The sequence below is a fragment of the Hippopotamus amphibius genome, chromosome 5 (genome assembly GCF_030028045.1).
Source record: "Hippopotamus amphibius kiboko isolate mHipAmp2 chromosome 5, mHipAmp2.hap2, whole genome shotgun sequence".
NCBI lineage: Eukaryota > Metazoa > Chordata > Mammalia > Artiodactyla > Hippopotamidae > Hippopotamus > Hippopotamus amphibius.
Genome location: NC_080190.1, coordinates 158,244,970 through 158,272,820, shown reverse-complemented (window position 1 = coordinate 158,272,820; position 27,851 = coordinate 158,244,970). Strand labels below are relative to the sequence as shown.

Genomic DNA, 27,851 nt, shown 5'->3' with positions numbered 1-27,851 from the left:
GCGGCTTCTGGTGGAGTAGGAGGCAAGAGGAGGCGGGGCGGCAGTTGACAGGAGGTGGGGCTTCGGGCTAGAATCGAGAGGGGCCTCAGGAAGGCGGGGCTCCTATCGACAGTAGGAGAGGCTCCCGCCTAAAGGGGCGGGGCTTGGATAGTACTGCCACCAAATGGGGCTTATGATGACAAGAGGCTTTTCTCACGATCCAGAGGTGACACTAGGAAGGCGCTCGGAGCGCCCAGAGGGCGGGGCCACAACTGATACAAGGCCGGGTGCCTTCTGGATTGACTTTAGTGAAGACCAGGCTTCTGCCTTTAGTGGGCGGAGCTACCACCGGCAGGGGGCGGCGCCGCTTCGCGACCTGGAGAAGGCGGGGCTTCTGTTGACAGAGGGCGGGGCTTCCGCAGACTGGGGCGGGGCTTCTGTTGACAGAGGGGCGGGGCGGCTCCTTACCTCCCGGCGTGCGCCAATCCAGGGGGGCAGAGGCCCGGGTCGCGCCCCAGGGGAGCAGCAGAGTCCGGGAGAGGAGAGCCAGGCGCGGAGCGGGGTGGGGGCGCGCGGAGGGCGCGCGCGTGGGAGGGCCCCGCCTCGGCCGGCTCTTCCCCTTCCCCCCTCCCGCCCCCGGTCGGCTGCTGGGGCGCGCGCCTCGCCTCGCACCCCCACCCCCGACTCTCCACGCTCCGCCGGGTCCGCGGAGCTTCCGAAGCCGTGAGCAGGCCCGCCGAGCGGTTCCGGGTGTAGGGTTCACAGGTCAGAGTTGACTCCCTGAAAAGTGCAGCCGGTTTGAAATGCAAGATGGCGGCGGCGGGGCGCTGAGAGGCGCGGCGGCCCCTGCAGGTAGCTGCGCGAGCGGGCTCCGCAACAAGCGGCCCAGGGCGTCCGGGGCTACGGGTGCGAAGCGGCGGTGCGGAGCCCGCGGCCGGCGCGGCGGGCCGGGAAGGCACGCTGGCCGGACGGAGGAGGGCGGCCCCGGGGCAGAGACCCTGGGGGGCTGAGAGCGCTCGGCGCGGCGGGTGGCTGGGCGGACCGGCGCGGGGCGTCCGAGGGGGAGGGACCGGGCCTGCCTGGGCCGGGATCGCCGCTGGGGCGCAGACCCGGAGCCGCGTCTGCGCTCTCGGGGTCGCTGCGCTCGCGGAAGGAGCTGGGGGTGGGCTCTTAGCCCCCCTGCCTGCAGGAGGACTCAGCAACTTGGGATTGTTGGAGGGAGTGAGGGCTGGGTCTCTCAAGAAGGGGGGCAGGCGCCGCGGGGATGGAGACCCCAGCAGTGTTGAGGGTCCTCGGGGAGGTCGGGAGCCCTGCCCTGCCGGGGCGTGTGGCCTCGTGGGGGCTCAGTCTCCCGGAGAGTCAGGAGAGAGTCTCTTGCTGGAGCTGAGCGCACTGGCATAGGGGTTGGAGCCCCGAGAAACCCTTCGGGGAGAGGCTGTACCCCACTTCGGGGAAGGCTGGGCACCCACTTCGGGGCCGGACTCACAGTTGAGTCCTTAAGAACTGAGTTCTTAAGAGGAAGCCCTGGGACTTACGGAGAAGTTGATTAGGAAGAATGGAAATGTTATCCTTGCCTTTCAGGAGGGAGACTGGGAGGCTGACCAGGGACTGCTCCAAGCCTTACTTAGGGCCTGAAGGGAACAACCTCCTGATCTTTGCGGGGAATGAAGGGCTAGGAAGGAGCTGTGAGAGGAAGGGGATCTAAGGGAAGGAAAGAAGAGCCCTGGCGATGCCCTTTCTTTGTGTATTTACACCAAAGTTCTAGGGAAAGGGATTTGAAATTCTTTGTTTCAGACGTCCCTCCCCACCTCTCTGTGGGTAACAGTAAGGGAAGAGCAAAATCCCGGAGAAGAAAAAGGTTCCGTTGGATATCCTCAGCTTAGGTTAGCGAAGGATCAAGCTCTCTGGCAGGGCTTCCATGAGACACTCGGGATAGGAGAATTAGGAAGCGGGAAAGGGGATGGATAAGAGGAGGCATAGGGGGGAAGAGACTGGGCAAAGCGGGAATTCCACAGCGCTTTTCTGTCATCTCACCCTAGCTCTAAAGATTAGCCTCGGCTCCAAACATAAGAGGAGGCTAATCTTTGCGGGGAGAAAAAAATGTCAGGAAAACTAACTGATAGAGAATTTGTAATGTGTTCAGGTTGGGTTCCACTCAGGCAACTTGAAGAGAAGCAATTCTCTTAGAGAGTGAGAGGATAGCAAAAAAGAGAAAATCACAGGATTGGGGAATAGAGTGGTTCCCGTTTAGGGAGGAGGAAGCAGCTTTATCGCAGGAATAATGACTGTTTGGGTCGGAGTGTGTGTGTGTGCATAACCCACACGAGTGCACCTTAAGGTTGGTCGGTATCGGTCATTGTTTCTCAGTCTTTGTCTGAAAGCTTTAACTTGTGTTATATGGTGCTATGTGGATTATCCTTGCTTCTGAAAAATTATCCTGAAAAAGCCGTTTGTTTTTATGCCAATGGTGAGGATGAACGGGATTTGGTTTTAATAGGGATATTGACCTTAGTATATCCATAGACTTTTTAAAAAATTTCTTAAGTAGCAATTCTGACTCTTGATTTTAAGCAAAAGAAATGTGAGTGCTGCCAAAAAAAAATAATGCTGTAACAGGATGTAAAAGAAAAAAGGGATTTCATGAATATTTTTTCTCTTAGCTTTTCCCTCCTTACTCTAAGAATTTTAGGGCTAAGCAGACTAATTTTGTGCAGAATAACTTGTGCAACCTCGGGTCCTTTCAATATAGAAATGAGAACATTTCATTTATCAATGACTCTTCTGTAGAAGAATCTCTGCAAATGCTTTATTTAGTGATCAGGATTAAAATCAGAAAAAAAGAATTAAAGTAATACTTGGGTAACTGATGACAGCTATGATTCATACAGATTTCTTGAACCATTCTAGTATTTTTAAAAGAGCTTTAACGTCTTCAATAGAAATGTTTTTAAAAACACATTTCAAGTATAAACTAGTTTAGAGCTGCACGTTTGAAACATTATTATTCATGTGTGGTGTTCTTTGGTTTCCCCAAAGTGCATGTAGATCTAGTTTTATATTCAATTTTGAACAGATTAGGCTGGGTGAACCAGAAAGGCATTGCTGCCAGATGGTTTGAAAATATGCTAAGGCTGAAAACATAAATGTGCCTGTGCTGGTGAGCGCTCATTAGTTCATGTCTTCCTTATAGCGAGCTGATTATTTCACTGAATTGGAGGACAGTTCATGAATGATGTAGCAATTATCTCACCATTAATGATACTTGTGTTATAAGTTCCTTTTTTCAATAAATGTGAATAAAGTTTCACAATTATTTTATTAATAAACTTGATAGCACAGGTGAGGTGGCTCATTTTGGACATTTTCTCCCTTATTGTATTTCACATTGAGACCGAAAGGTGATGTTACGATGTACTATACATTTTCTTTCTTGTAATGTTAAATAGGCACAAAAATGTGATATTTGGGACTTACTTTGCTCTCAATTATCACTTTATACTTAAATGGAAGTGCTCTTAAAATTACTAAAATGATTACAAGTGTAGCTGAGGAAATAACCTTTTTGCATACATTGCAGTATTGTGGATTTGGGCTTAAAAGACTACTTATTTGAATATTAACGTGTTGAAATTTCAGTGCCTAGGCTTGTTTTTAATCTAATATGACATTCAATCAATTCAGAGAGGTGTTCAGAAATATTTATTGCACTGTTTGTGGTAATAGTGTAGCACATTCACTTTTATGTCTAAAATTTTTCTAATTTAAAATCCTCGTAAATCATCCTATGTAATTTCAAAAGTAATTTAAATTACATTTATTTGAAGGGAAAAATAACTACTGGCACTAGCCTTTGAATAATAACCAGTGTTTCCTAATATTATTGTATCCTCTTTCTCCAATGTGTTAATAGTTGTAGTCTGTGAGTAACAGATTTGCATTACTGAGCTGCTGATTTAGGTTACTAATCAGGATACACATTTGCGTTTACATTTTGGAGATCTGTATTTTATACAATTAATTTTTAAAGTAAATATTTATGTAAATTTTTATGTAGGTTGTCAAATTTTGGTCTTAATGGGTACTTAATCTTTGCAGTTTATATAATCAGTATCCCATAATGTATATAAAAGGTATAAAGATAGTCTTATGTACCTTTGGTCTAAACAAATGTGATGATATACTTTGGAAAAGAAATACATATGAGCAGTTTAAGAATGACATTTACTCGGGGGGTCAAAATTGAGTAAATCATTTTTATGCAGGAATTTTGTTTTCAGCTTTTAAATTTAGCTTTTAAAAAATTATGTTTTCAAAGCTTATCTAAAAAATTAAACTGTTAAAGTGGTAGACATATCATATACATATTTATCATTTAAAATAAAATAACTTTGTCATTAAATTTTCATGATTTAATATTTCCCTTAGGATTTCTGACTCCCTTTTTCCCCTTCCTAAAGGTCTTTCTCTTTTTTCGGTTGTTGTGAGGAATGAAAGGACATAGGAATATTCTGATATTTCTAAGCACTTCACTCATAATTATGTTTTTCTTCTTTACTAAGTTTATTCCCTTTTACCTTTTACGGGGGGGCGGGGGGGTTGGTGAGAAAAGAACAATTTCTCTTTATTACTGATAAGATTATTTATATCAGAAGTCTGTTAGGTCTATGAAATAGCCTTAAAATGTGTCATATGTTAATGATTCGTCTTGAAGCTAAGGTCAGAGAAAGTATGTATATGTTGGGGTGGGGGGTATAATTATGATTGATTAATGTCTACCTGTCAAAGCCAGCTTATTCTAGCATTGCTTAATATGCTCAAAGGTATGAAATGGAAAATAAAATTGATTGTTTTGAGGACTTGAAAAATATTTTATAATGTTTCAACATTTAGCAAATTGTGTGTGTGTGATGAGAAGTCTTAGGATTTAGTCTTTTGACAGCTTTCATATGTTATGCACAGCAGTGTTAATTATATTTATCATGTTGTACAGTACATCCTTAGTACTTATTTATCTTATAACTGCAAGTTTGTACCTTTTGACCACCTTCATCCAATTCCCCCTCCCCCTAGTCCCCTACCCTGCCTCAGTAACCACAAATCTGATCTCTTTTTCTGTGAGTTTGTTTTCTGAAGTCTAACCCATAACACTATGCTAGTTCTCAGCATTTAGCAAAATTTAAACAAAGACTTCCTTTGTTGTATAAGTTAGTTAGTACCTTGAATAAGAGTCAGAAAAATCTAATTGTGGACATACCATGTGCCAGGAAATATTCCAGGCACTTTATGTGTGTTATTTCTTTCAGTACTTACAGCAACCCTATTAAATAGGTACTGTCATAAGCCCTGTTTTACAGATGAGGGGGCTGTGGCACAGTCAGGCTAAGTGGCTTATCCAGGACCACACAGCTAGTAAGTGACAGAGCTGGGACTTGAACCCATGCTCTCCGGTTCCACAGCCCAAATTCCTCATCTTTATTTCCAGTCCATCCTCTACTGCCAAAATAACTGATCTGTTTTGTTACATAATGCATATGGTTGAGATGACTTCTTTAATTTTTTTTTTTTGACTTTTTTAATTTTTGAAGTTCAGTCTAATCCTAAACTTTTAAAAGATACTTTGAATTAGAGAGGTGTCCTAAAGTAATCCCAGTATCAGGAACTGAAATAACATCAGGCAAGTATCTTTTCGTCCAGAAATACTGAGGAGCACATTCGTTGCTCCTCTGGTTGCCTCGTGCCTTTACATGTCTTGGCAGCTCTTCTCAAGAGACTCTTGTTTGGTAAAGTATCTTGCAATTACTGTGTGATTTAAGAATGGATTCAAATAGGTTACCAATTTCCTATAATATTAATAATTCATTTTGGAAAATAACCTCCCCGCTTTGGCAGCTGTTTCCTATCCTCTCCTCTAGTCCACATCCTGTGGATGGATGGCTGAGGAGTGTCTGAACAAGGAGATACCAGGAAATGAAATTGTAGAATCCTAGGCTGCAGACAGAACAGGATGCTCTGCTTGGCCGACAAAGACAATGCTCTTTTGCTTTTCATGAAAATAATGTAACTATTCAGCCTAAGCTTTAACTTACCCTATAAGTATTTTACTAAAGACTGGTGTATTTACATGATTTCTTAAGAGGGCTTTTCATAAAGTTATATGGAATAATAGCAGGAATCAAAAGATAAGGTACTGAGGGAAATCATCTTCCTTAATGTTCATTCACTATGGTTTACAGAGTTTCAAGTGCTTGAAGAACAATAACAAAAATGCTTCAACCCTTCAAAAGCATTATTTACTGTTATTTAATAAGACAAACAAGTATAGTTTTTATTTAATTTTCCTGATTGGTTTACCTACTATGATTAATATACCACAACATTTTTAGACACAAGTCTGAATTTTCAAAGAATGATTTTCAGTTTGCTTGATTGTACCACCTAATGCTTCGCAATGCACTGATTGAAAACCATTTAGTAGTAGCTTTCTTGCAAAAATGAAATAAACACCGGTCATTCTATTAGCTATCCCATATGTTTAGGGGTAGAGTACCATTAGTTTATTTAAGTAGTATTGGCTCGTCCCCAGCATTAATGATTCATTTTATTCCAATTAATATATAGTAAGTTAGGATATAAATATCACCTGGCTCATATATAAACATATAAACACACACCTCCTCCCAACTGTTAGTTTAAATTGTCTTTCATAACTTTTGTGTACTAATTTTTTTACAATTCCCAATTTCTTCATCTCAGCTTTCATATTAGTCTGCATATATTCACATTTTGAAAAATTTTGTTGAAAATCATATAATAGTGACTTGGTTATTTTATAAAATATAAATATATTTTTAAGTGTAGTTTTCAATTTTGCATATCTTACTAATATTGAGTTTGGCATTTTGATGATTCTTTTAAAATTTCTGTGAGGAAATTAATTTAATTACATTTATTTTTAAAAAGCCAAGGCATAAGCTTAAAGTCTCCTAATAAGACTGAATCGTATCTAGAATAATAAAGCAATGATTCTTTTTTTGTAGGACATGGCAGATAGGTACTTTGGACCTGTTGGCAATGATGGCCTGAGCTAAACACCTCCTGGTTTGAAGGGACGCCCTTCCGTGTCAAAGGCCAGAATGCGGAGGAAGCTGTGGCAAGTAGGTGTTTCGTCGTTTTGATGTCGTTTTGATGTGGTAGAACTCAGATACTGACTGTGCTCACTTAATATAGTGATACTATATTTGGCTAAAGTTTTAAAAGCTTTTCTTAAAAAAGCAGCAGATATCTTCTTAACTCTTTTTTAAGAAACGTACTTTCAAACTTTAAAAATATAGGAGTATTGGCTATATTTCAAAGGATACAGCATCACACTTCTTAATAAATCTATGTGGTATATTTAGAATTGATTTTTCAGTTAACATTTGCTGAAATCCACTGTGTATCAGGCACTGTACCAGGTGCTGTGGTAATAACAGTGGTAAACCAGACAGATGAAGGTCATGAGGGTAGAGACCTCCTGTGTGGGGAGATTGGTTCAGAAATTTTACTGTGTTTTTGCCTATATCTAGAAAATGCTTTAAGAGGTACAAGAACAATTCTTGCAAATATGTTTTCAGTATACAGTCCTCTAATAATAGTTAATTACAATGATACAATGTAAGATATTAATAATTAAATACTTTGATTTAGTTAAGCATACCACTGTTTAAATATTTGAATATATTTGTACATAATTACTTTTTTATTTACCTGATATAAATTGGCTTGTATAAGAAGCATTAGATTACTTACTATACTGTTGGGTTTTTTTAATATTTATTTATTTATTTTGGCTGCACTGGGTCTTAGTTGCAGCACGCGGGATCTTTTTCAGTTGCAGCGTGCATGCAGGATCTAGTTCCCTGACCAGGGATCAAACCTGGGCCCTCTGCACTGGGAGGGCGGAGTCTTACCCACTGGCCCCCCAGGGAAGTCCCCATACTGTACAGTTTGAAATATTTATACTTTAGTCCAATTGTTATTGTAGATGATTCCAGAAGGTATACTGAGAAAGATTCCATAACTATTAATGTGGGGGTTCACTTTCATTTTTTTGTGTTCTTACAAGTTGACATTACCAATACTAATTACTATTATCCTTCAAAGTGTTTTTTTTAATTGAATGATTATATCCTAAGTGAAATAGGTAACAGTTACTTATTTTATAAACGGGGGGGAAGATAATGGACAGATGAATGGCTTTCAACCTTTCAATGGTAATCTGACTTGGAATCAAGAATAGCATTCTTGTGTTAAACTTCTATGAAAGACTTAATACACTTCCTTGAGAAAAGCAGGGGAAAATTATTTTCAGCCAAAAATTACTTTTGGATCATATTCACATGCTCTAATAATAAAGATAGGAGATTTCATGATAGGGCTGGTTTGTGTATCACTCTCACTATGTTACATACCTACCTACATGCTAGCAGAAGGTATAACATCAGAATGTTAGTGTCCTAGAGAGCGTTCTAAATCTGGGGTCAGAGCTTGCCAGGAGAAATCTGTCCAGCTTAGATTCCTCTTTTAATCTTTAGCAGCATTAAAGTCAGCAAAAACAGGCAGAAAAGATAGAGTTTCTAAACCTTTAAGCCTTAATTAGCATTAGCAAAGGGATCTTCTGAAATTAGATTATCTTTGGCCACAGTTTCTTAGATGCTCTTACTTGGATCATATTCACAATTGTCTGTATTCACCTTGATACTTGAATTCTTTATTATCTTGAGACCATTTTGGCAATTTTCTTGAGATCTCTCTCTTAGGGAATGATTCTAGGTTTCAGTAATTTTTACAAATGTTCGTTGTTGGGTACAGATTTGGGTTGTCAAGTTTCTCATTTAATTTTTTTAAGAACTTGACTATTGCTTCTAAATATTTTTACATTTAAGCTTTGAAAAATGCCTCAATTGTGTAAAGAGCAAAAAAAAAAATTTGAAATTAAAAAAGTATCCTCTTGGACATTTAAAAAAAAACATGGTAGATATCCTTTATTTTAATTTGAGTCCATTATTCTTTGTTCCTACTATTATTTCAAGCATTCTGTGATTTTGGTGAATTTGTAACTTTTAGTTTGAATACAAACATATAAAAATAAGTATTTTCAGCTGGCTAAACAGAACTCTGACTCAGAGAGGGAGAAATGAAACTAAATAGAATACAGTCCTAAGAGTTCTCAGTGTATGGATGAATACAGATTTCAAAGGCTTCTCAGTTTGTATATTTCAGCTGCCCTAAGAACAGTTTTATTTAGTTGGTACTAAGTCAAAACTAACACTATGCTTAAAAATTATAGTTATCGTCTAAATGTTCTTATTTAACCTAGAATTGGCATAAAAAACAAAGTTTGTTTTTATTCACATAAAATCTTACCAAAATAACATGCTTTTGTGGCTAACTAGGCCAATAAACTGTTAATCACTTAATTTAAAGTACAAGACAGCCAAAAAAAACAGAGGCTTGGAAATTCACTGTAGCTGTGGCCCTGCTTAATTATGAAAATTTTTAGACTTTTTTTTTTTAGCACTAAGCATAGAGTTTGAAACAATCCACTAACTTTTTATAGTGTGTTACATTGAGAACCTGTTTTTAACTCTCTTTAAAAATATAGAACATCGTTAAAATATAGTTTTCTCTTATAGAAAAATAATGATTCTAAGTTCAAATTTGCACTTGCTGTCTTTACAAGAACTATGCCCTTTTCTTCTGAATTCTACTACAGGACTAATTCTTTGAATTAATTTATCATCCTTGTTTCATTTTTATGTAGTCTACAAATTTAGATATACACTATTCATACATAAAACTGATTTGTTACAATAGAATTATAGATATTGGTAAATATTTGTTGGATATGTATTGCTGTATTTTAATAAATACAATGTTATATTTGAGCATGTTTTAATATTCTGACTAAGGTAATTTTACTAGTAAGGATTTTACCAGTGACAGTACTGTAAAGCGAGCACAGTTGTTCTTTATAGCTCCTCTGTAAATAAGTGCTTAATGAAGTAAAATGTGTGTTATAATACACAATGCAGATATATTTTAAAGCTTTTTCTTTCCCCCGGCAAATATTATTGGGCCTTAATAGGCACTGTGTTTGGCCCTGAGAATGTAGTGGAGAGCTAAACAGATACTCTCTCTGATCATGTAAGAACTACTTTTAGAACTGCCCAGAATTTTTATACTGTGATGAAATAAATTTTGCTTTCATTAAATGCTTTTCTGCAGAGAAAATTTGATGTAATTGTTTTGGTGAGTTGATTAAGGAACATCCTACCCTCAGGAGAAGAGCCAGTACACAGATAGAACCATGGAAGTTGGCTTGGCCTAGATCCACACCCTGGAGATTATGAATACTCTTGAGGGCTCTTAGAACCAGTCTGACTTCTCTACCACGGGGCAGCAGCCCCCCAAAAATGTCTGGAATACACCTGAATGCTATACATACTCAGAGATTCCTCCTCCCCCTGAAAAAACCTTTATGTAACACATGTTTTTGCTTTAAAAATAGAAAGTAAACTTTGTTTCCAGCTTGACACAAATGACCATGGAAATATTTCAGTCTATTTGCAATTTTAAGACCTTGAAACTGTTGTTTGTTGTATTTTATAATAAAGCAATGTCATAAGACTTTTAAAGAAAACTTGTAAATACCACACACAAAAATTTCACCCACAATCGCATGTGAAAATTTCATTTTTTTGATGTTCTCAGCTAGTCTTTGTCCACATGCATACGTATTTTCCCATAGTTATTTTATAATCACTGTTCAAATTTTATTCTGATTTTTAAAAATTTAACAGTAAATGGATACTTTGCCATATTCCTTAATTACTTTTTTGAAGATCATTTTTAATGGCAGTATAATTTATTTGATTATTTGTTTTAGCGTATTTCTCTACTGAAAGATTAACTGAGAATAATGTTCAAACATAATTATATTTACAGTACTGGATGCATTTAGAGCATTTTTTTTTTTTATTGGCAGACTTCACATTAATTATGTTTTAACTGCAGAGCCACCTAGCTCCTCAGTTGTGCAACTGAACTCTAACCCTCTTTTACAGGTAAATAGTGCAAGGTTCCCCAAATTGATTTTAAGCTGTTTTGAGTTGACCTTCAAAGAGAGGATGAGATGCCTGTCAGCTAATAGTGATTTCTATATGGCAATTTTCCTGTCTCAGCGCAGTTGCACAGTTAATGACAAAAGGAGATGAACTGTAACCACACCATAGAAATTCTTATTTATTTTTTTACCCCTTTTGCTTTTTCATTTACCTTGTGTGTCTTGTCAGCTGGTTAAGTTGCTTGACAGATAGAAATAGAATAATAGTAAACAAATGGTATTTATTAATTCCCAAAAGAATTTTTCAGGGACTGGAAAATGGTATTAATTAGGCCCCTACTGTATATCAGAGTGTGGGAAGCATTTTTATTTCATCAGCCTCTGAGGCAGGGTACTGCTGTTCTTATTTTCTCCAGAGCAGCCTTCTCTGCTGCTTTTCCAGACGCCTCCTGTAATGTGCTTGTGTAGTTTCTCGTACTTCCTCTCTTGTTACATCCATCATAGTCACTCTAAGAAATTGTTTACTGCCTGTTTTCCTTGCTCAGCTGCTAGAAGCTGGCAGACCAGAGATGATCTGACCTGGTCACTGCTATAATCCAAGTACCCAACACAGTGCCTGGCACATGGTTGACCTTCAGTCAATAGGTGTTCAGCGGATTTGTTGAACTGAAGAATCTTGTTTTTATCAGTGAGAAAACCAAGGTTGATATTGGGTAACTTTTCCAGTCACCTAACTACTAAATGACAGAGGAGACTCTAAAACCTGTGGTTTTACCCTATACCACAAAGCCTCTGTGAATTTATTCCCCTAGGCCTGGGTTTCTTCTTCCATACAAAATGGGACGATTGTACTGAGGTCCCTGCTTCCCCCCAAATTATGACTTTTACATAGTAAGGAGCACGAGGATGCCTTTGTTTGTGCTTTGATTTATTTTTAGATTATATACATAATAATAAAATTGAGCCATCGGACCAAATCTTGAGGCTTTTTTGGGAATTCTTAGTCTCCCTTTGGAAATATGTTAAATAATATACTGACTCTGGTTTTGTTAGCAAAATGTGAGCAAACGGTTTTAGGAGTAAAGAGGAAAGAGTATGTCTCAGGTCTATGTAGTTGAGTATAGAAGTAACCCAGGGGACTTCCCTGGTAGTCCACTGGTTAAGAATCTGCCTTCCAATGCAGGGGACGTGGGTTCAATCCCCTGGCTGGGGAACTAAGATCTCACATGCCATGGGGCAACTAAGCCCATGCACCACAACTGCTGAGCCCAAGCACCACAATTAGAGAGAAGCCTGAGTGCCACAGCTAAGACCTGATGCAGACAAGTAAATAAATAAATAAATAAATAGAAGTAACCCAGGTTGAGGTAACCTAGGATACCCAAGATAATCATATTTTTTTTAGTCTTTTGCATTACTAAAGAATTTTAAAAGGCTTTAAGTAGCTTATTTAAATGTAATTAGAATTTTTTAATTATAAATTTAATTTTTAAATTTCCACTTAAATAAATTTAATTTATAATTTACAATTTTCAAATTCCTTTCAAAGACCAATTTACTTTCAAAGGAAAAAGCACAATTGTGTATATATATCATTAGATTATAATATGTGAATATTTTGTAATTTTCATGACTAGCAAAAAATGTTTAAGCTTTTAAAATTTCATATCTGTTTCAGTTCTTACAAACTGACCATTTTGAGCTAGTGAGCTATAAGGGAAAGAAATAAAAGTAAAAACTTGATAGGATATTCCTATTTTTATACTAGATAGGATAAAAAGTAAGAAGTTTAACCCAAGAGCTAGAGAACCAGAATAATAAATGGATCTTAGCTCCTCAAGTTTCTCTTCTGTATCTCTTACTAGTACTGGCTACTGTGTTCTACCCCTGTGTGCCCTAGGCCTGCCTTTTACAGTGAAGCAACCTGAAAGGACACATTAAATTCACTTTAGCTTTCACATTTCCTGGCTTAGCACTGGCAAGCTGAGGATTTTTGATGAAAATGATATATTGTCAAAGGCTTCAGACACATTCTCAGAACCCATCAGAAATGGAAGTAGGGATTGTGGAATCCGTGGGATGGGGTCAGGAAGTATGAAGTATTATAGTTTAGCTTCTACACTTCTCTGGCCAGATAGCTATATTCTTTAATCAGTTTTGCACTTGGGCTTCTCATAGAATTTTGTTTGAAGAAAGGACTCTCCTGCTTACAACAAAAAGTTTGAAAACCACCACTTTAAGGAAATCTGGTTTCAAGAAAAACCCATCTATCTTTGCCTTTTAGCTCTTAATATACCCCAACTAAATATAATCTAAGATTCTACGAGAATAATAGTCACAAAATAGCTTACTCCCCTGCCTTTTAGCAGTTCTCGTTCGGTCAGAAATGCAGGTGCTGCTCATTTGTTACTCTTCAGCTTACTTATTTAAAGCTATTTGAGGAATTCCCTGTTTCTAATGAGAAAAAAATGATCAAAAATAGTGGTGTTCCCTGTTGAATTGGAGAGATGGCATTATCTTAGTTTATAACATTTAGTTAAGAAATTATTTAAAATTTCAGTGACTTCTTTATGTTCCCTTAGAAATCAAAGACTTTACAGAAAAAAAAAGAGTGACACTTTTGAGAGTGGGGTTTGGACTGTTGATACTACTGTTATTACTAAGCTGATGCTCTTTATGATATGGGAAATCAGAGAACAAGGGACATTTAGTCCAGCGTTCCATCTGTTGCTTGAAGCCATCCAATGGATATGTAGTATGTATTTGAAAAATCCCAGTGAGGAGGGTCTTGCCACCTTCAAAGGCAGGACGTTCTCTCTTTGGACAGCTCTGTTTCCTAAAAATGTTTTTCCCTTTACAGAGCCATGGAGACCTGGTTTTGCTTTATAATCTTTGAAATAAACTCTTTCTCCTTAGTTCAGCTAGGACAAGGATTATGCTAGTAAATGAAAATAGTTCCAATTTGTGGTAGAGAATAAGTGATACCACTTGTATTCATTTTCATTTGGTTTAGACTTTTAGAAGCACATAGACTTTAGAACTTTAACTGATTTAGCATCAAAATTGTATTTTAACTATTTTGGGTGCAAAAGAATTAAAACGTATTTGTATGAACATAATTCACTTTTTCTTGATGATTCAAGGTCATTCTTGTGAATTTCAGTGACATTCTCTATGGTGATGCCCTTAAGGCATTCCAGTTCAGGTTGGAGGTAGCTTTTTTTTTTTTTTTTTTTTTTTTTTTTTGCTGCACTGTGCAGCTTGTGGGATCTTAGTTCCCCAACCAGGGATTGAACCTGGGCCACGAGAGTGAAAGCACCAAATCCTAACCACTAGGCACCAGGGAACTTCCCTAGTTCAGGTTAATAAACATTTAATGAGTCCCTACTTCCAGGCTTCTTGCAAACAAAAGGGGATACAGAAATGAAAGAGGTCAGCCAAGATAACTCAGCTGGGAGAGCTTAGATCGAAGATATAAAGGAAATTGGCCCCATCCAGAGTGTCAGGAGCTTTGTTATGTCTCAATAAAGCTATTACTTTAAAAAAGAAGAAGAAAAAGAATAAGGAGACTAGGGGGTTTGGGACAGAAGTGTAATATTCCTCTGGTACAATACAGTAAGTGCTAGACTAGAAAATAAACCAGGGAAGAGGTCGGGCCAAGCTAAAGGGAGAAGGTGATCTATAGGACAGATCTATAGAGAGATCATCACACCCAGTTCACAAACAAGTGTCCTGGCACAAGGAATGGCCTACATTGAGAGTCCCTGGAACAGCAATCATTTCTGCTTTGTGCCTAAAACATAAAGAAATGGGAGTCAGAAGAGAGATGGTAGGAAATTGAAGTTGCAGCCAGGTTGTGAAGAGAACTACATGTGGCTTAAAGAGTTTGAACTTCATTCTTTCAGCATTGAGGACCCATCATAAGCTTTAAGTCAGGAGACTGATATGATTAGATATGTTTTACAAATTCTGATAGCATTGTGGAGAATGATTAAGAATAACGTTTCTGAAACTTTTATCATTTGCTGCTTTTGCTATACTTGGGCATGCTTTTGGGATGATAAGACAGACCAGGAAGAAGAAGAGGGCATGACGGATGGATTGAATTTCTTACACACTTAGTGGTCATAGTCTTGAGTATCTGTGACTGCTTTTTATAGTTTTAAAGTCCTTCCCTGTTAACAGATTATCATTTCACATTGATCTTAGTGTGCCTGCCAAAGCAGACTCTTTCTCCCCTTTCCCTTCCAATATGTAGCTGGCTGGCTGAAAAATCTAAATAAACAAGCCTACGGGCTGACCCATGAGGTACAGTACGTGACCTTCAGTGAGTTGGCCTGGAGACATCTATTTTGATTGTTAGAGGATTTTTTTTCCTGGTTCTGGTCTTACTCTACATCTTTATAACTGGACTCTCCAACAACTTCACGTAAGTGAAATATAACTATAATTTGTTTAAAAGATCATAATCACTCATTTTAAAACATTTTTAAATTTATCTTAATGTAGGTGATTGGAGTTGTGCTTCAAAAATTTCAGCAGTTCAACAGTATTTTATTTGCCAACCATAAGCTCTTTACTTGATTGCACCATGAAAAAGCTGCTAATGAGACTTGTTGAGCACAAAGACAGACTTGAAGAACCAAAAGCCATTGTTTTCAAATGAAGAATACGGAATGGTTTTCAGCCCCAATGCTTTTTAATCACCACTGAGGTTTTCCCCATAACATCAGAATGGCAAGCAGGCGAAAATCTACAACACCCTGCATGGTCCTTGCCAGTGAACAGGATCCAGACCTCGAGTTGATATCGGATTTAGATGAAGGTCCTCCTGTACTTACACCTGTAGAAAACACCAGAGCAGAGAGTATCTCAAGTGATGAAGAAGTTCATGAATCCGTGGATTCTGACAATCAGCAAAATAAAAAAGTTGAAGGTGGCTATGAATGTAAATACTGTACTTTTCAAACTCCAGATCTAAATATGTTTACTTTTCATGTGGATTCAGAACATCCCAATGTAGTGCTAAATTCATCCTACGTTTGTGTTGAATGCAATTTTCTTACCAAAAGGTATGATGCACTTTCTGAGCATAATCTGAAATATCACCCAGGAGAAGAGAATTTCAAGTTGACTATGGTGAAACGAAATAACCAGACAATCTTTGAACAAACAATAAATGATCTGACTTTTGATGGTAGTTTTGTTAAAGAGGAGAATTCAGAGCAAGCTGAATCTACAGAAGTTTCTTCTTCGGGAATATCTATCAGTAAAACTCCTATCATGAAAATGATGAAAAATAAAGTGGAGAACAAACGGATTACAGTTCATCATAACTCAGCTGAGGACATTCCAGAAGAGAAAGAGAATGAAATCAAACCAGACCGTGAAGAAACTGTGGAAAATCCAAGTTCTTCAGCTTCTGAATCGAACACAAGTACTTCCATTGTAAACAGAATACATCCAAATACTGCCAGCACAGTTGTGACCCCGGCAGCAGTTCTTCCTGGGTTAGCACAGGTGATCACCGCTGTATCAGCTCAGCAGAATTCCAATTTGATTCCCAAAGTCCTAATCCCTGTTAATAGCATTCCTACCTACAATGCTGCATTGGATAACAACCCCCTTTTACTTAACACCTACAACAAATTCCCTTATCCAACAATGTCAGAAATTACTGTCCTTTCTGCTCAAGCAAAATATACAGAAGAACAGATCAAGATATGGTTTTCAGCCCAACGTCTAAAACATGGCGTTAGCTGGACTCCTGAGGAAGTAGAGGAGGCGAGAAGAAAACAATTCAACGGAACAGTACACACTGTACCTCAGACCATAACTGTCATCCCTACCCACATTTCCACAGGGAGTAATGGTTTACCATCCATCTTACAGACATGCCAAATAGTCGGCCAGCCAGGCCTGGTCCTTACACAGGTGGCTGGCACAAATACCTTGCCAGTAACAGCACCTATAGCCTTGACAGTGGCAGGGGTTCCAAATCAAACCAACGTACAGAAAAGTCAGGTCCCTGCTGCTCAGCCTATTGCAGAAACCAAGCCAGCAACAGCAGCAGTTCCATCCTCTCAGCTTGTGAAACACGAAACCACGCTGGCAAACCCTGATTCGTTTGGCATTCGGGCAAAAAAGACTAAAGAGCAACTGGCAGAATTAAAAGTTAGCTACCTGAAGAATCAGTTTCCCCATGATTCCGAAATTATCAGACTTATGAAAATCACAGGCCTGACAAAAGGAGAGATTAAAAAATGGTTTAGTGACACACGGTACAACCAGAGAAATTCAAAGAGTAATCAGTGCTTACATCTCAACAATGATTCCTCCACCACTATTATCATAGACTCCAGTGATGAAACCACAGAATCCCCCACTGTTGTTACTTCACAGCAGAAACAATCCTGGAATCCTTTTCCTGACTTCGCTCCCCAGAAGTTTAAAGAGAAGACAGCAGAGCAGCTTCGTGTCCTTCAGGCAAGTTTTCTCAACAGCTCCGTACTTACAGAAGAAGAATTAAATAGGTTAAGAGCGCAAACCAAACTTACCAGAAGGGAAATTGACGCTTGGTTTACAGAGAAGAAGAAATCTAAAGCTTTAAAGGAAGAGAAAGTGGAAATGGAGGAAAGCAATGCAGGTAGTTCCAAAGAAGAAGCTGGAGAAACTTCTCCCGGAGATGAGTCTAGTGCACCTAAGTCAGGGAGTACCGGCAAGATATGTAAAAAAACACCCGAGCAGTTGCACATGCTTAAAAGCGCATTTGTCCGAACACAGTGGCCATCGCCAGAAGAGTATGACAAGTTGGCCGAAGAAAGCGGGCTTGCTAGAACAGACATAGTTAGTTGGTTTGGGGACACCCGTTATGCTTGGAAAAATGGAAACTTAAAATGGTACTACTACTATCAAAGCGCTAATTCAAGTAGTATGAATGGTCTGTCTTCTCTTAGGAAAAGGGGGAGAGGGAGACCCAAAGGAAGGGGAAGAGGAAGACCTCGAGGGAGGCCCAGAGGAAGCAAGAGAATGAACAACTGGGACAGGGGACCGTCCCTCATCAAATTTAAAACTGGAACTGCAATACTTAAGGATTATTACCTGAAGCACAAATTTCTTAATGAGCAAGACCTCGACGAACTTGTTAACAAATCACATATGGGCTACGAGCAGGTCAGAGAATGGTTTGCCGAAAGACAGAGAAGATCAGAGTTAGGGATAGAATTATTTGAGGAAAATGAGGAAGAAGATGAAGTTATTGATGATCAGGAAGAGGATGAAGAAGAAACAGATGATAGTGACACTTGGGAACCCCCACGACATGTGAAGCGGAAGCTTTCTAAATCAGATGACTGAAATGTAAGTTTTTAATCTGAGCGTGTATTCACCAACCACATACATTTAGAACAGTCACCTTGTATCTGTCATCCTCACTTTTGACAGTTTTTTCCAAAATAGCTTCTCCTATGCCAAATAAGAGGATTAGGTGCCATGAGTATAGCCAAGGGATATATGATTATCATGTGTAGTCTGATTTTCATGATGATTATGTTTATGACGTAGAGTTTAACGTTGCCTTAATTATTTTTTATGTGAAATGTTTTTTTACCTTGTTTTAAGGGAAAGTTACCCATTCTCTAAGAAGGAAGTCTGGTGGGCAGGTTGGGAATTCACAAATATCAATACTAAAGATAACTAAAATGTATTTCTTGCAACCCTCCTTCACTAAATTAAAGCTTTGTTTTTTGCCTATTTAAGGAAAGAATTCAAAAATGAAAACTAAAAAGAAGGGGAAAAGTATACTGAAGGAAAGACTTACCACAGGGGTGAGGATTGCTCAGTTTTAGGAAACTAGGTGACAATGGATATCTATCTGTTTTTATTCATTGTGTTGCCCCCCAAACTATTAGATCTTTAACTGGAGTTTAAAATGCTTTATGTATTAAACTTATTCAATTTTTTTCCTCCTAAAAGCCAAAGGTCTGTTTTAAGCTATATATAAATTCCTGTTGGCTTAGATGGCATTTGGCATCTGTCTTTGAAAACTGTGATATAAATTATTTGTTTTAGAGATCAGTGGTAAATAACAGATTTGATATGAAATTAACTCAGTTGCCTAAAATGTCTTTTCATTATTTGATGTAAAACAAACCTGCTACCAGCAGAAACACATTAAGTTAAAAATTTCTCTGTAGGCATAAAAGTGCAAGTAAATATGCTTTAAATTTGAAAGGTTTGGCATGTTCCTTAAATTTTAATTATTTTATAGATTGGTTTAATTAAAATTTCACCATAGTTGCAAATCGGAAACCTGATTTGGAGTTAGAACTTCAATTCTTAATACTTTTGGAATTCAGTAGCATAGTTTGCTTCTTTTCTACTCTCTGTTTTGGAGTGTTCTAGCATAAGACTATACTTTTTTAAAAACAGTATGGTTGTCATGAAGTGTCTGTATCTGTCCACCAGTAGTCCAAAAGCATCTTGTTAGAAATCACTGCAGTGTTCTCAAACAGCCTGGGAGGAAAAGAGGCTTAGACCCTCAACATGTGAGCATATCTGCTTATTTCCATAGCTTTTTGCATCCCTACCCCATCCTCGACTTTTATGCTCTCTTTTTCTGCACAGGATTTCGTTAATTCCCCCGAGTCTTCCTCCCTGGTTTTATTTATTTTGTTTTAACAATTATTTATAGAGAGCTTAATATGTACCAGGCACTCTTCTTATTGCTTAGTAGCCTTTTTCCAGATTTTCTTTTCATTAACAGGTTTTTTTTTTTCAGGCAGAAAAACAGATGAAACTAAAAATGCTCCTATTTTAGAATGAATCTCAGTCTGGGTTATAGAGCATAATGTATCCTTGTGAGTCACAAGAAGTTAAACAATCTTATATGGCTTTATCCTGAAATGCAGCCCTCCATTTCCTTATGTCAGAAATCTTCAGGACAGGCTTTCTTCTGACCCAGATGCAGAAAATATTTTTAACAGGCTTTGTTGTTGTTGTTGTTGTTGTTGTTGTTGTTGTTGTTGCTAAACACAAGAATGTGCACTCAGCCAAGATTAAATCAACAAATTTGTTGCTGTAGTGAACTGTTATTGTTGTTGTTGTAGTAACCTCTGCAGTGATTTTGGCCAGACTATTTTTTTTTTTTTTTTTTTTTTTGGCGCACCGGCTTAGTTGCTCCATGGCATATGGGATCTTCCTGGAGCAGGGATCGAACCCGTGTCCTCTGCATTGGCAGGCGGATTCTCAACCACTGCGCCACCTAGGAAGCCCTCTGCAGTGATTTTGAGGGGAGTTGTAATCTTAGTCTAAAAATAATGTGAACTTTTTTGTACAGCTTAGTTTGACCTTACTTTAAGTTTGTGTGGATAATTCTTGTTATATATGAATACGCTAATGGACCCTATGGTCAGAACATTCACACAAAGCCATGGTTTTCAGAAAATTGTATCGTATATGTTATACATGCACTTTTGTGGTATTTATATGGGCATGCTCCACTTTTAAAATATACAAAAGTCTAAAATTATAAAACCCATTAATTACTAAGTTACCATTGGCTTAACAAAATAATTTTTCATCTTATAAAAAGATTCACCATAAACTTCCTCTAGTTTCTTCTTCATTTAAATATGGTTTAATTTACCAAAAAAAAAATAACCAAAACCTTTCCAAAATAGTTACTGCAAAAACTGATAAACATATATATCATTTGCACAAGCTAGCCTGTGTATAAATAGAAAAAAATACGAGTCTTTAGATTTCATAGTCTGTTTATTATAAATACGATGAAATATATACTTCCTACTAACAATTTTTTTAAATAAATTATTACATGTAGGTAAAAAATATCTATAAGCAAACCTGGTATATGCAGGACATATACACTGGAGTTGCACACAAAACCTAGTGCATTATATAAAAGACATGGGGCAAGTGATCTCAGGATTAGTAAGTGAATATTTACTTAGTATTTTTACTTATACATTCACTTAAATGTATTTTTGTGGCTAATTTATATCATTTTTGTTTCTAAAAGAGGTAAATGTTAAAATATGGTTATCTTCAAAATTTTAGTTTTTTATTATGTTTTTCTTTTATAGCTTCCTAAAATGGTGGAGGAGAATCAGTTCTTCAACTCCAGATGTCTGATTTACTGTGAATGGGTCCAGTCTTTGATGACACTGAAAACGTTTGGGGGCATACACAATCTCAAAAAACAGGATCCAATACCCAAAAGAAATGGAACTCCATGTTGTGCCAAAGTTAAGCTACTGCAGATGGCAGAAGTCCTGCAATGTACATAGAACACTAATTAAAAAACAACTTGTAAAAATTGAGATTTTAATACAGTACATTTTTATTCTGATATGATAGAGACATTCTGATTCTTAGACTTTCTGAGGGGGTTTAATGACCACTAGAGCTTGTCCTCATATTTTGTTCAGCTTAATACTGTATGTCTCATAAGATGGGCCTTATTGCCTATATTCTTTGATATGGAATTAAGCTTATAGCTTTGAGTGACCAAACATTTTACAGAGTAAAAATTGTTAGAAGCAGGAAAAAGAAGAATCCGATTTATTTCTCTGTCTCATTTTTCAGGCCCTGCACTAAGATTAAAAGTTGTGCATGGGTTTGTATAATTTCAATGTAAGTGAAAAAACAGCCTGTTGACACATGTTGGAGCAAGAAGGTTTTGTAGTATCATTGGCGCTTAATGATTGGATCTTTCATTGAACACATTATGGATACCACTATTACTACTTGTAATACTCTGTTACTTTTTTTTCATTAGAAACTGAATTAGCTTTTTATTAAACCGAACATAATCAGTACTGAAGAAGGGAAAGAAACTGGCATAAGAATTTGGATACGATGAAACTCTGAAATAAATATTGTACCAAAAATGTGGAAAAAAAATCACATAGTAAATATTAACTTAGTGTTTTCTTACAATCGTATAGAAATCAGAAATGTTTGTACAGGTGTCAGATCAGAATTTTCAAAAATTGTCTTTTGGTGAAATTCTACTTTGTGTAACAATTTCAGTGAAGAGAGAAAAAAATTCTGAGCTGATCAGAATGAGTAAAAACTTAGCTTTTCACTTATGAATGATGGGAGTGTTAACTGTTAACTCTTGCCATTTCAGGAGACTGAAAGTTCCTCCTAACTCATACACTTTGTAAAGACCGGTGCTGTTCATTCGTGTTGAGAAGGACCCTTTCCTTTGTGACTATAGGACCATTTTTCAAAATGTGCTTTCTTCATAGAAGAAATGTTCAGTTTCATTAGCTTTGGATTTTAAAATGTTTTTCTGAATGACCAGATGTAGTGGGCTTGGCCAGTTTATTTTGTCTAATTTAATGAATAATAAATATTAAGCTCTTGTTTTTACCTTAATGTTTGTCGGCTAATGAAAATGATATGAGAAAGCCTGGACTGTGCATGCTGCTTTCATTTTTATAAACTTTTCATTTTTTAACTATAGCTTTATTAGTAATTCCAAAATGCTGCAATTTAGCTGATTTCTTCACTCAGACAGCTGGCTTTGTGGGTGGCTTTTTCATACTACTGTTAACTTTTTTAAGAGAAGCAATGTAAAGACTGTAACAATTTAATGCACTAAACTGTTCTTTCTTTTACACATTTAAAAACTTCTTAAAGCACTCTGTATTATAATGATTAAATTGCTCCCTTTTTTAAACCGTTGCTAATGTGGTCTGAGTTTTGTTTGACAATAATTTTAATGTTTTCAAGATTTGAAATGTCAAGTATTGGAGATGAAACCTTTGAATATATTTATATTATGTTTCCCTTGCAATATGTTAACTTTGTATAGCTGTAAATAACTATTAGTAATTTTCCCCCTGTCTCTTTTATAGACTTGGCATTTAATTCTGCTCTGATGTTTGCTAGCTTTTAAATATATTTATTTGACAGAGCAAGGAACCCTCCTCTCCTGGTTGACTGTGTCCTTGAATACAAAATAAAAGTTAGCAGTGATTAGTAGTTTTCAGTGATTTTTTTTTCATTTTATTAACTGAACTTTCAAAAAATTGTGGTAAAATATAGTAACAAAATTTGCCATTATATCCATTTTTAAGTGTACAGTTCAGAGGCATCAATTATCTACAGTGTTGGGCAACCATCACCACTATTTCCAAAACTTTTCATCATCCCAAACAGAACCCTGTAACTGTTAAGCAATAACTCTCCATTGCCCCCTCCCCACAACCCCTGGTAACTTTTCATCTACTTTCTGTTTCTATGAATTTACCTATTCTTGATATTTCAAATAAGTGGAATTATACAATCCTTGTCCTTTTGTGTCTGAATTACTTCATTTAGTATAACATTTTCAAAGTTCATTTGTATTGTAGCATATATCAGAATTTTATTCCTTTTTTATGGCTGAATGCTATTCCAGTGTATGCACTCGTGTGTGTGTGTGTGTGTGTGTGTGTGTGTGTGTGTTCATCTGTTTATGGATGGACACTTGGGTTGTTTCCACCTTTTGGCTAGAAAAATGCTACAATGAACAACATACAACTCACAATGTGAGTCCCTATTTTCAGTTCTTTTGGGTATGTATCTAGGAGTGGAATTGTTGTCTTATGGTAATTCTATGTTTAACTTTTTGAGAAACCATCAAACTGTCTTCCACAATTGTCTGTAGCCATTTTACATTCCACCAGCAATGTACAAGGGCTCTAATTTCTCAGCATCCTCACCAACACCTTTTACTTTCAGTTTTTAAGATTGTTGTTATTACCATCCTAGTAGGTATGAAGTGATATCTCACTTTGGTTTTGATTTGTGTTTCTCTAACGACTAATGATGTTGAGCATCTTTTATGTGGTCATTGACCATTTGTGTATCTTCTTTAGAAAAATGTCTATTCAAGTCCTTTGCGAAGTTTTTTTTTTAATTCAGTTGCCTTTTTGTTGTTGAGTTTCAGGAGTTTTTCATATATTCTGGATTTTACACTCCTAACAGATATATGATTCGTAAATACAGTCAATTCTCATCCACAGTCCCTGTTTATGCAAATTTGACTGCTCATTAAAATTTAATTAAAACCCTGAAATTAATATTCATGGCACTTTTGCAAAATTTCAGTTGCTCAATGTGTACATTCCCAGCTGAGGTAAATAAAAGGTGATGCTTTGCCTCTTGTTTTATTTATTTATTTATTGCTTAAACATCTGTCCAAAAACTAGTTTATTTCTTTTTTTCGTCTTTAAGAACTTTTATTGAGATATAATTGACATACAACAAATTGCATATATTTAAAGTATACAACTTGATATTTTTTTCTCATTAGTAATCTATATATGGCAATCCCAATCTCCCAATTCATCCCACCTCGACCCCCTGCCCCTGCTTTTGCCTCTTATTTTAGCTCAGACTGTAAAGAAGCATCCTTTTTGTAATCTGTTTAGTGCCACTTTTTAAATATTTTTGTATTTTTTTGTTGGTGATTTCACTGTTTTAAATGACCTGCAAGTGTAGTGCCAAAGTGTTGTCTGGTATTCCTAAATGCAAGAAGGCTGTGGGGTGCCTTATGGAGAAAATGTGTGTTAGATAAGCTTCATCCAGACATGAGGAATAGTGCTATTGGCCATGAATTCAACGTTAATGAACAAACAATATATATCAATATATATTAAATAAAGCATCTTTAAGAAAAACACATAAAACAAGGTTATGTATTGGTTGACTGATGAAACTTATGACCAGAAGATCCCAGGATCTTAACGCTAGGAGCATTTGTTCAGTATTTGTGATAACTTTGTAGAACGTAACTACTGTGAATAATGAGAATTGACTGTATTTTATCCCCTTCTGTGGGTTGTTTTTTTTCACTCTATTGATAATGCACACAAAAAAATGATGCACACACAATTTCAATTTTGGTGAAGTCCAGTTTATTTTATTGTTGTTGCTCATGCTCATGCTTTTGATGTCATATCTAAGAATCCGTTGCCAAATCCAAGGTCATGAAGATTGACCCCTACATTTTCTTTTAAGAGTTTATGGTTGTAGCTCTTATATTTAGGTCATTAATCCATTTTGAGTAAATTTTTATATACGCTGTGAGGTAGAGTGTCCAACTTCATTCTTTGCATGTGGCAATCCAGTTATCCCAGCATCATCTGTCGAGGCAACTATCTTTCCCCTTTTGAATGGACCTGGCACCCTTGTCAAAAACCAGTTGGCCATGGCATTCTCGTTTAAATATAAGCTTTAGGAGCTTGGTCATTGTGATTCTACCTCCTGAGAACTTCATCTAACCTGAGTGTGCTAATCAATAAAAAATTTGAGCCTGCAAAAAAAACCCCACAAAAAAACAAAAACAAAAAAAAACAATTGGCCATATGTGTGAAGGTTTATTTCTGGGCTCTCAGTTCTATTCCATTGGTCTATATGTCTAGCCTTATGCCAGTACCTAACTGTTTTGACTGTTGTAGGTTTGTAGTACATTTTTTAATCAGGAGTACGAGTCCCTCCACTTTCTTGTTTTTCAAGATTGTTTTGTCTATTTGGGGTCCCTAGCAATTCCATATGAATTTGAGGATTGCATTTTCCATTTATGCAAAAAAAAGTTGTTGGAAGTTTCAATTATGAATTATGGAAGGAATTATATTGAATCTTTAGATTGCTTTGGGTAGTACTGACATCTTGACAATATTAAGTATTCCTATATATGAACACAAGATGTCTTTCCATTTATTTAGGTCTTTTTTAATTTCTTTCAGCAATGTTTTGTAGTTTTAAGTGTACAAGTCTTTCTTTCACTTCCTTGGTTACATTTATTCATAGGTGTTTTATTCTTTTTTTTTTTTTTTTTTTTGATATCAATCACTTATATTTATTTCAGGACATAATGTACTATTAGACTCATGGATGATACTAAATTATAACCTTGTTAAATATCTCTAGGGTATTTTATTTTTGCAAAGATAGGTCCTTAAAAAAACAAACAAAAACAAAAAAACTGGACAGATTAATAATATAACATCAAAATTAGATTAAAAATATAGGTCACTGCTCTCATTCACTCTCAGTGTTAAAGATGTTACAAAGATACAGAGAATATCACCTTGCTGTTCTCTTTTGGGGAGGCTATATTCAAGTTGACAAAAACTACCCCTAGATTTACAGGCACAGGTGTTGTCAAAGGGGTCTTTCTCTGATTTTAGCAAAGAAAAGAAGTCCAAGTTGTATTCTTTATACTATGTGATTTAACTACATCATGTTTGGCACATGGTACTATTATTTCTCCTAGTGGAGCAAGTTCTCATTTTCTCAAAGCCTCTCCCCCAACTTCTCTAGAAATAAAGCTTAAACATCATTTATTTCAAGCCTTCAAAATAAAATGTTATCCTCATATACATTTACCAGGTTGATATATTCATATATATCTTTTCCAATTACAGGTTAAGCAAAGATATGCATTTAGAGCTGTATTAATGTATTAAAGCAAAAGACAACCCACTTAATATCAAAAGAGACTGTGACCTTCCATCTAGTGTTTGACAGAGAAAACACAGATTTTGACACACTGTCTTATTTTATTCAAATAGCCGTCTGCTCACACGTGGTCCAAGGACACCCACATAATAAAGCAAATATAATACATGTTAAAGATTGGTCTTCAAACATCATAGCCAATGATGCCACGCTTGCCTATGATCTCGCCAACATAAAACCACATCCACACCTCAGTAGCCACCAAACCATTCAGAAGAGCTTCCTTAACTGTAAGCTGTTTGAAGCTACCAGTTTGAGCACTATTGATAATTTTTTTCAAGCTCTGAATAGCTGTAGGGATCTCAGCAGGGGTTGGAGGAACCAGCTCAACCTTGGCATAGTGCCAAAATGTCGCCAATCTGGGCTTCAAGTAAGTCACAGCAGCGTTCACCAGCGCCGGGGCCTTCTCCGCGAGGTTACGGACAAACTGGGCCATGGTTGTCGGACGGAAAGTCCGTCGCCCCGACTGGCCGGCTGAATGTCACCCGCCCGGAAGCTGTTTTATTCTTTTAAGATGTTATTGTTATTGGAACTGCTCTCTTAATTTCCTTTTTAGATTGTTCATTGCTGGTGTACAGAAACACAACAAATTTGTTTGTTGATCCTGTAACTTGCAACTTTGCTGAATTTGTTTATTAGACCTAGTAGTTTCTTGTGGATTCTTTAGAATTTTCTGTGTAAAGGATCATGTCATCCATAAATAGATGTAGTTTTACTCCTTTCCAATTTGGATGCCTATTATTCTTTTTCTTGTCTGATGGTTCTGGCTAGAACTCCTAATGCTTTGTTGAGTAGCCATGGTGAAAGAGGGCATCCTTGTCTTGATAATAAGAAAGCTTTCAGTCTCACCATCAAAAATGATGTTACCTGTGGGTTTTTATCAAATGCCCTTTATCATGTTGAGGAAGTTCTACTCCTAGTTTTCTACGAGGTTTTATCATGAAAGGGTTTTGGCTTTTGTCAAATGACTTTTCTGCATCAACTGAAATGATCTTATGTTTTTTCCCTTCATTCTATTAACATGAGGTATTACATTGATTAGTTTCCTTTTGTTGAACCACTTTTATATTCCTAGGACCAATGCCACCTGGTTATGGTATGTCATACTTTTAATATGCTGTTGTATTCCATTTGCTAGTACTTTGTTGAGGATTGTTTCACTTATATTTATAAAGGATACTGGTCTATATGTATCTCTTCTTGTGATGTCTTTATGTCATATGGTAAAATT

At 37.1% G+C, this 27,851-nt stretch overlaps 2 protein-coding genes across 6 annotated transcripts; one reads left to right on the top strand and one right to left on the bottom strand.

The window, feature by feature from the left end:
- Window positions 1-619: 619 nt before the first annotated feature.
- On the top strand, window positions 620-22,795 carry ZHX1 (zinc fingers and homeoboxes 1). 5 transcript variants are annotated; one of them, XR_009053656.1, is made up of 5 exons: window positions 710-831; window positions 7,017-7,133; window positions 15,593-18,442; window positions 18,842-18,909; window positions 21,187-22,795. XR_009053656.1 is itself a non-coding variant. In XM_057734194.1 (4 exons), exon 3 carries the CDS (start codon window positions 15,818-15,820, stop codon window positions 18,437-18,439), a length of 2,622 nt encoding a protein of 873 aa, XP_057590177.1. In that variant the 5' UTR covers window positions 620-744; window positions 7,017-7,133; window positions 15,593-15,817; the 3' UTR covers window positions 18,440-18,442; window positions 21,187-22,795. The 5 variants fall into 5 exon arrangements, 4 of the variants coding, with proteins under 4 accessions (XP_057590177.1, XP_057590176.1, XP_057590179.1 ...); XM_057734194.1 differs by lacking the exon at window positions 18,842-18,909 and having other exon boundaries at window positions 620-744; XM_057734193.1 differs by lacking the exon at window positions 18,842-18,909.
- A 3,844-nt stretch (window positions 22,796-26,639) lies between these two features.
- LOC130853646 (ATP synthase subunit g, mitochondrial-like) lies at window positions 26,640-27,109 on the bottom strand. The gene has a single exon (XM_057735846.1). The coding sequence runs from the start codon at window positions 27,054-27,056 to the stop codon at window positions 26,745-26,747; it is 312 nt and encodes a 103-aa protein (XP_057591829.1). The 5' UTR covers window positions 27,057-27,109; the 3' UTR covers window positions 26,640-26,744.
- Between the last annotated feature and the right edge of the window lie 742 nt (window positions 27,110-27,851).

Bases quoted from the DNA above. Each gene is read 5' to 3' on its own strand.
- ZHX1 (XM_057734194.1), top strand. From the start codon at position 15,818: ATGGCAAGCAGGCGAAAATCTACAACACCCTGCATGGTCCTTGCCAGT.
- LOC130853646 (XM_057735846.1), bottom strand. From the start codon at position 27,056: ATGGCCCAGTTTGTCCGTAACCTCGCGGAGAAGGCCCCGGCGCTGGTG.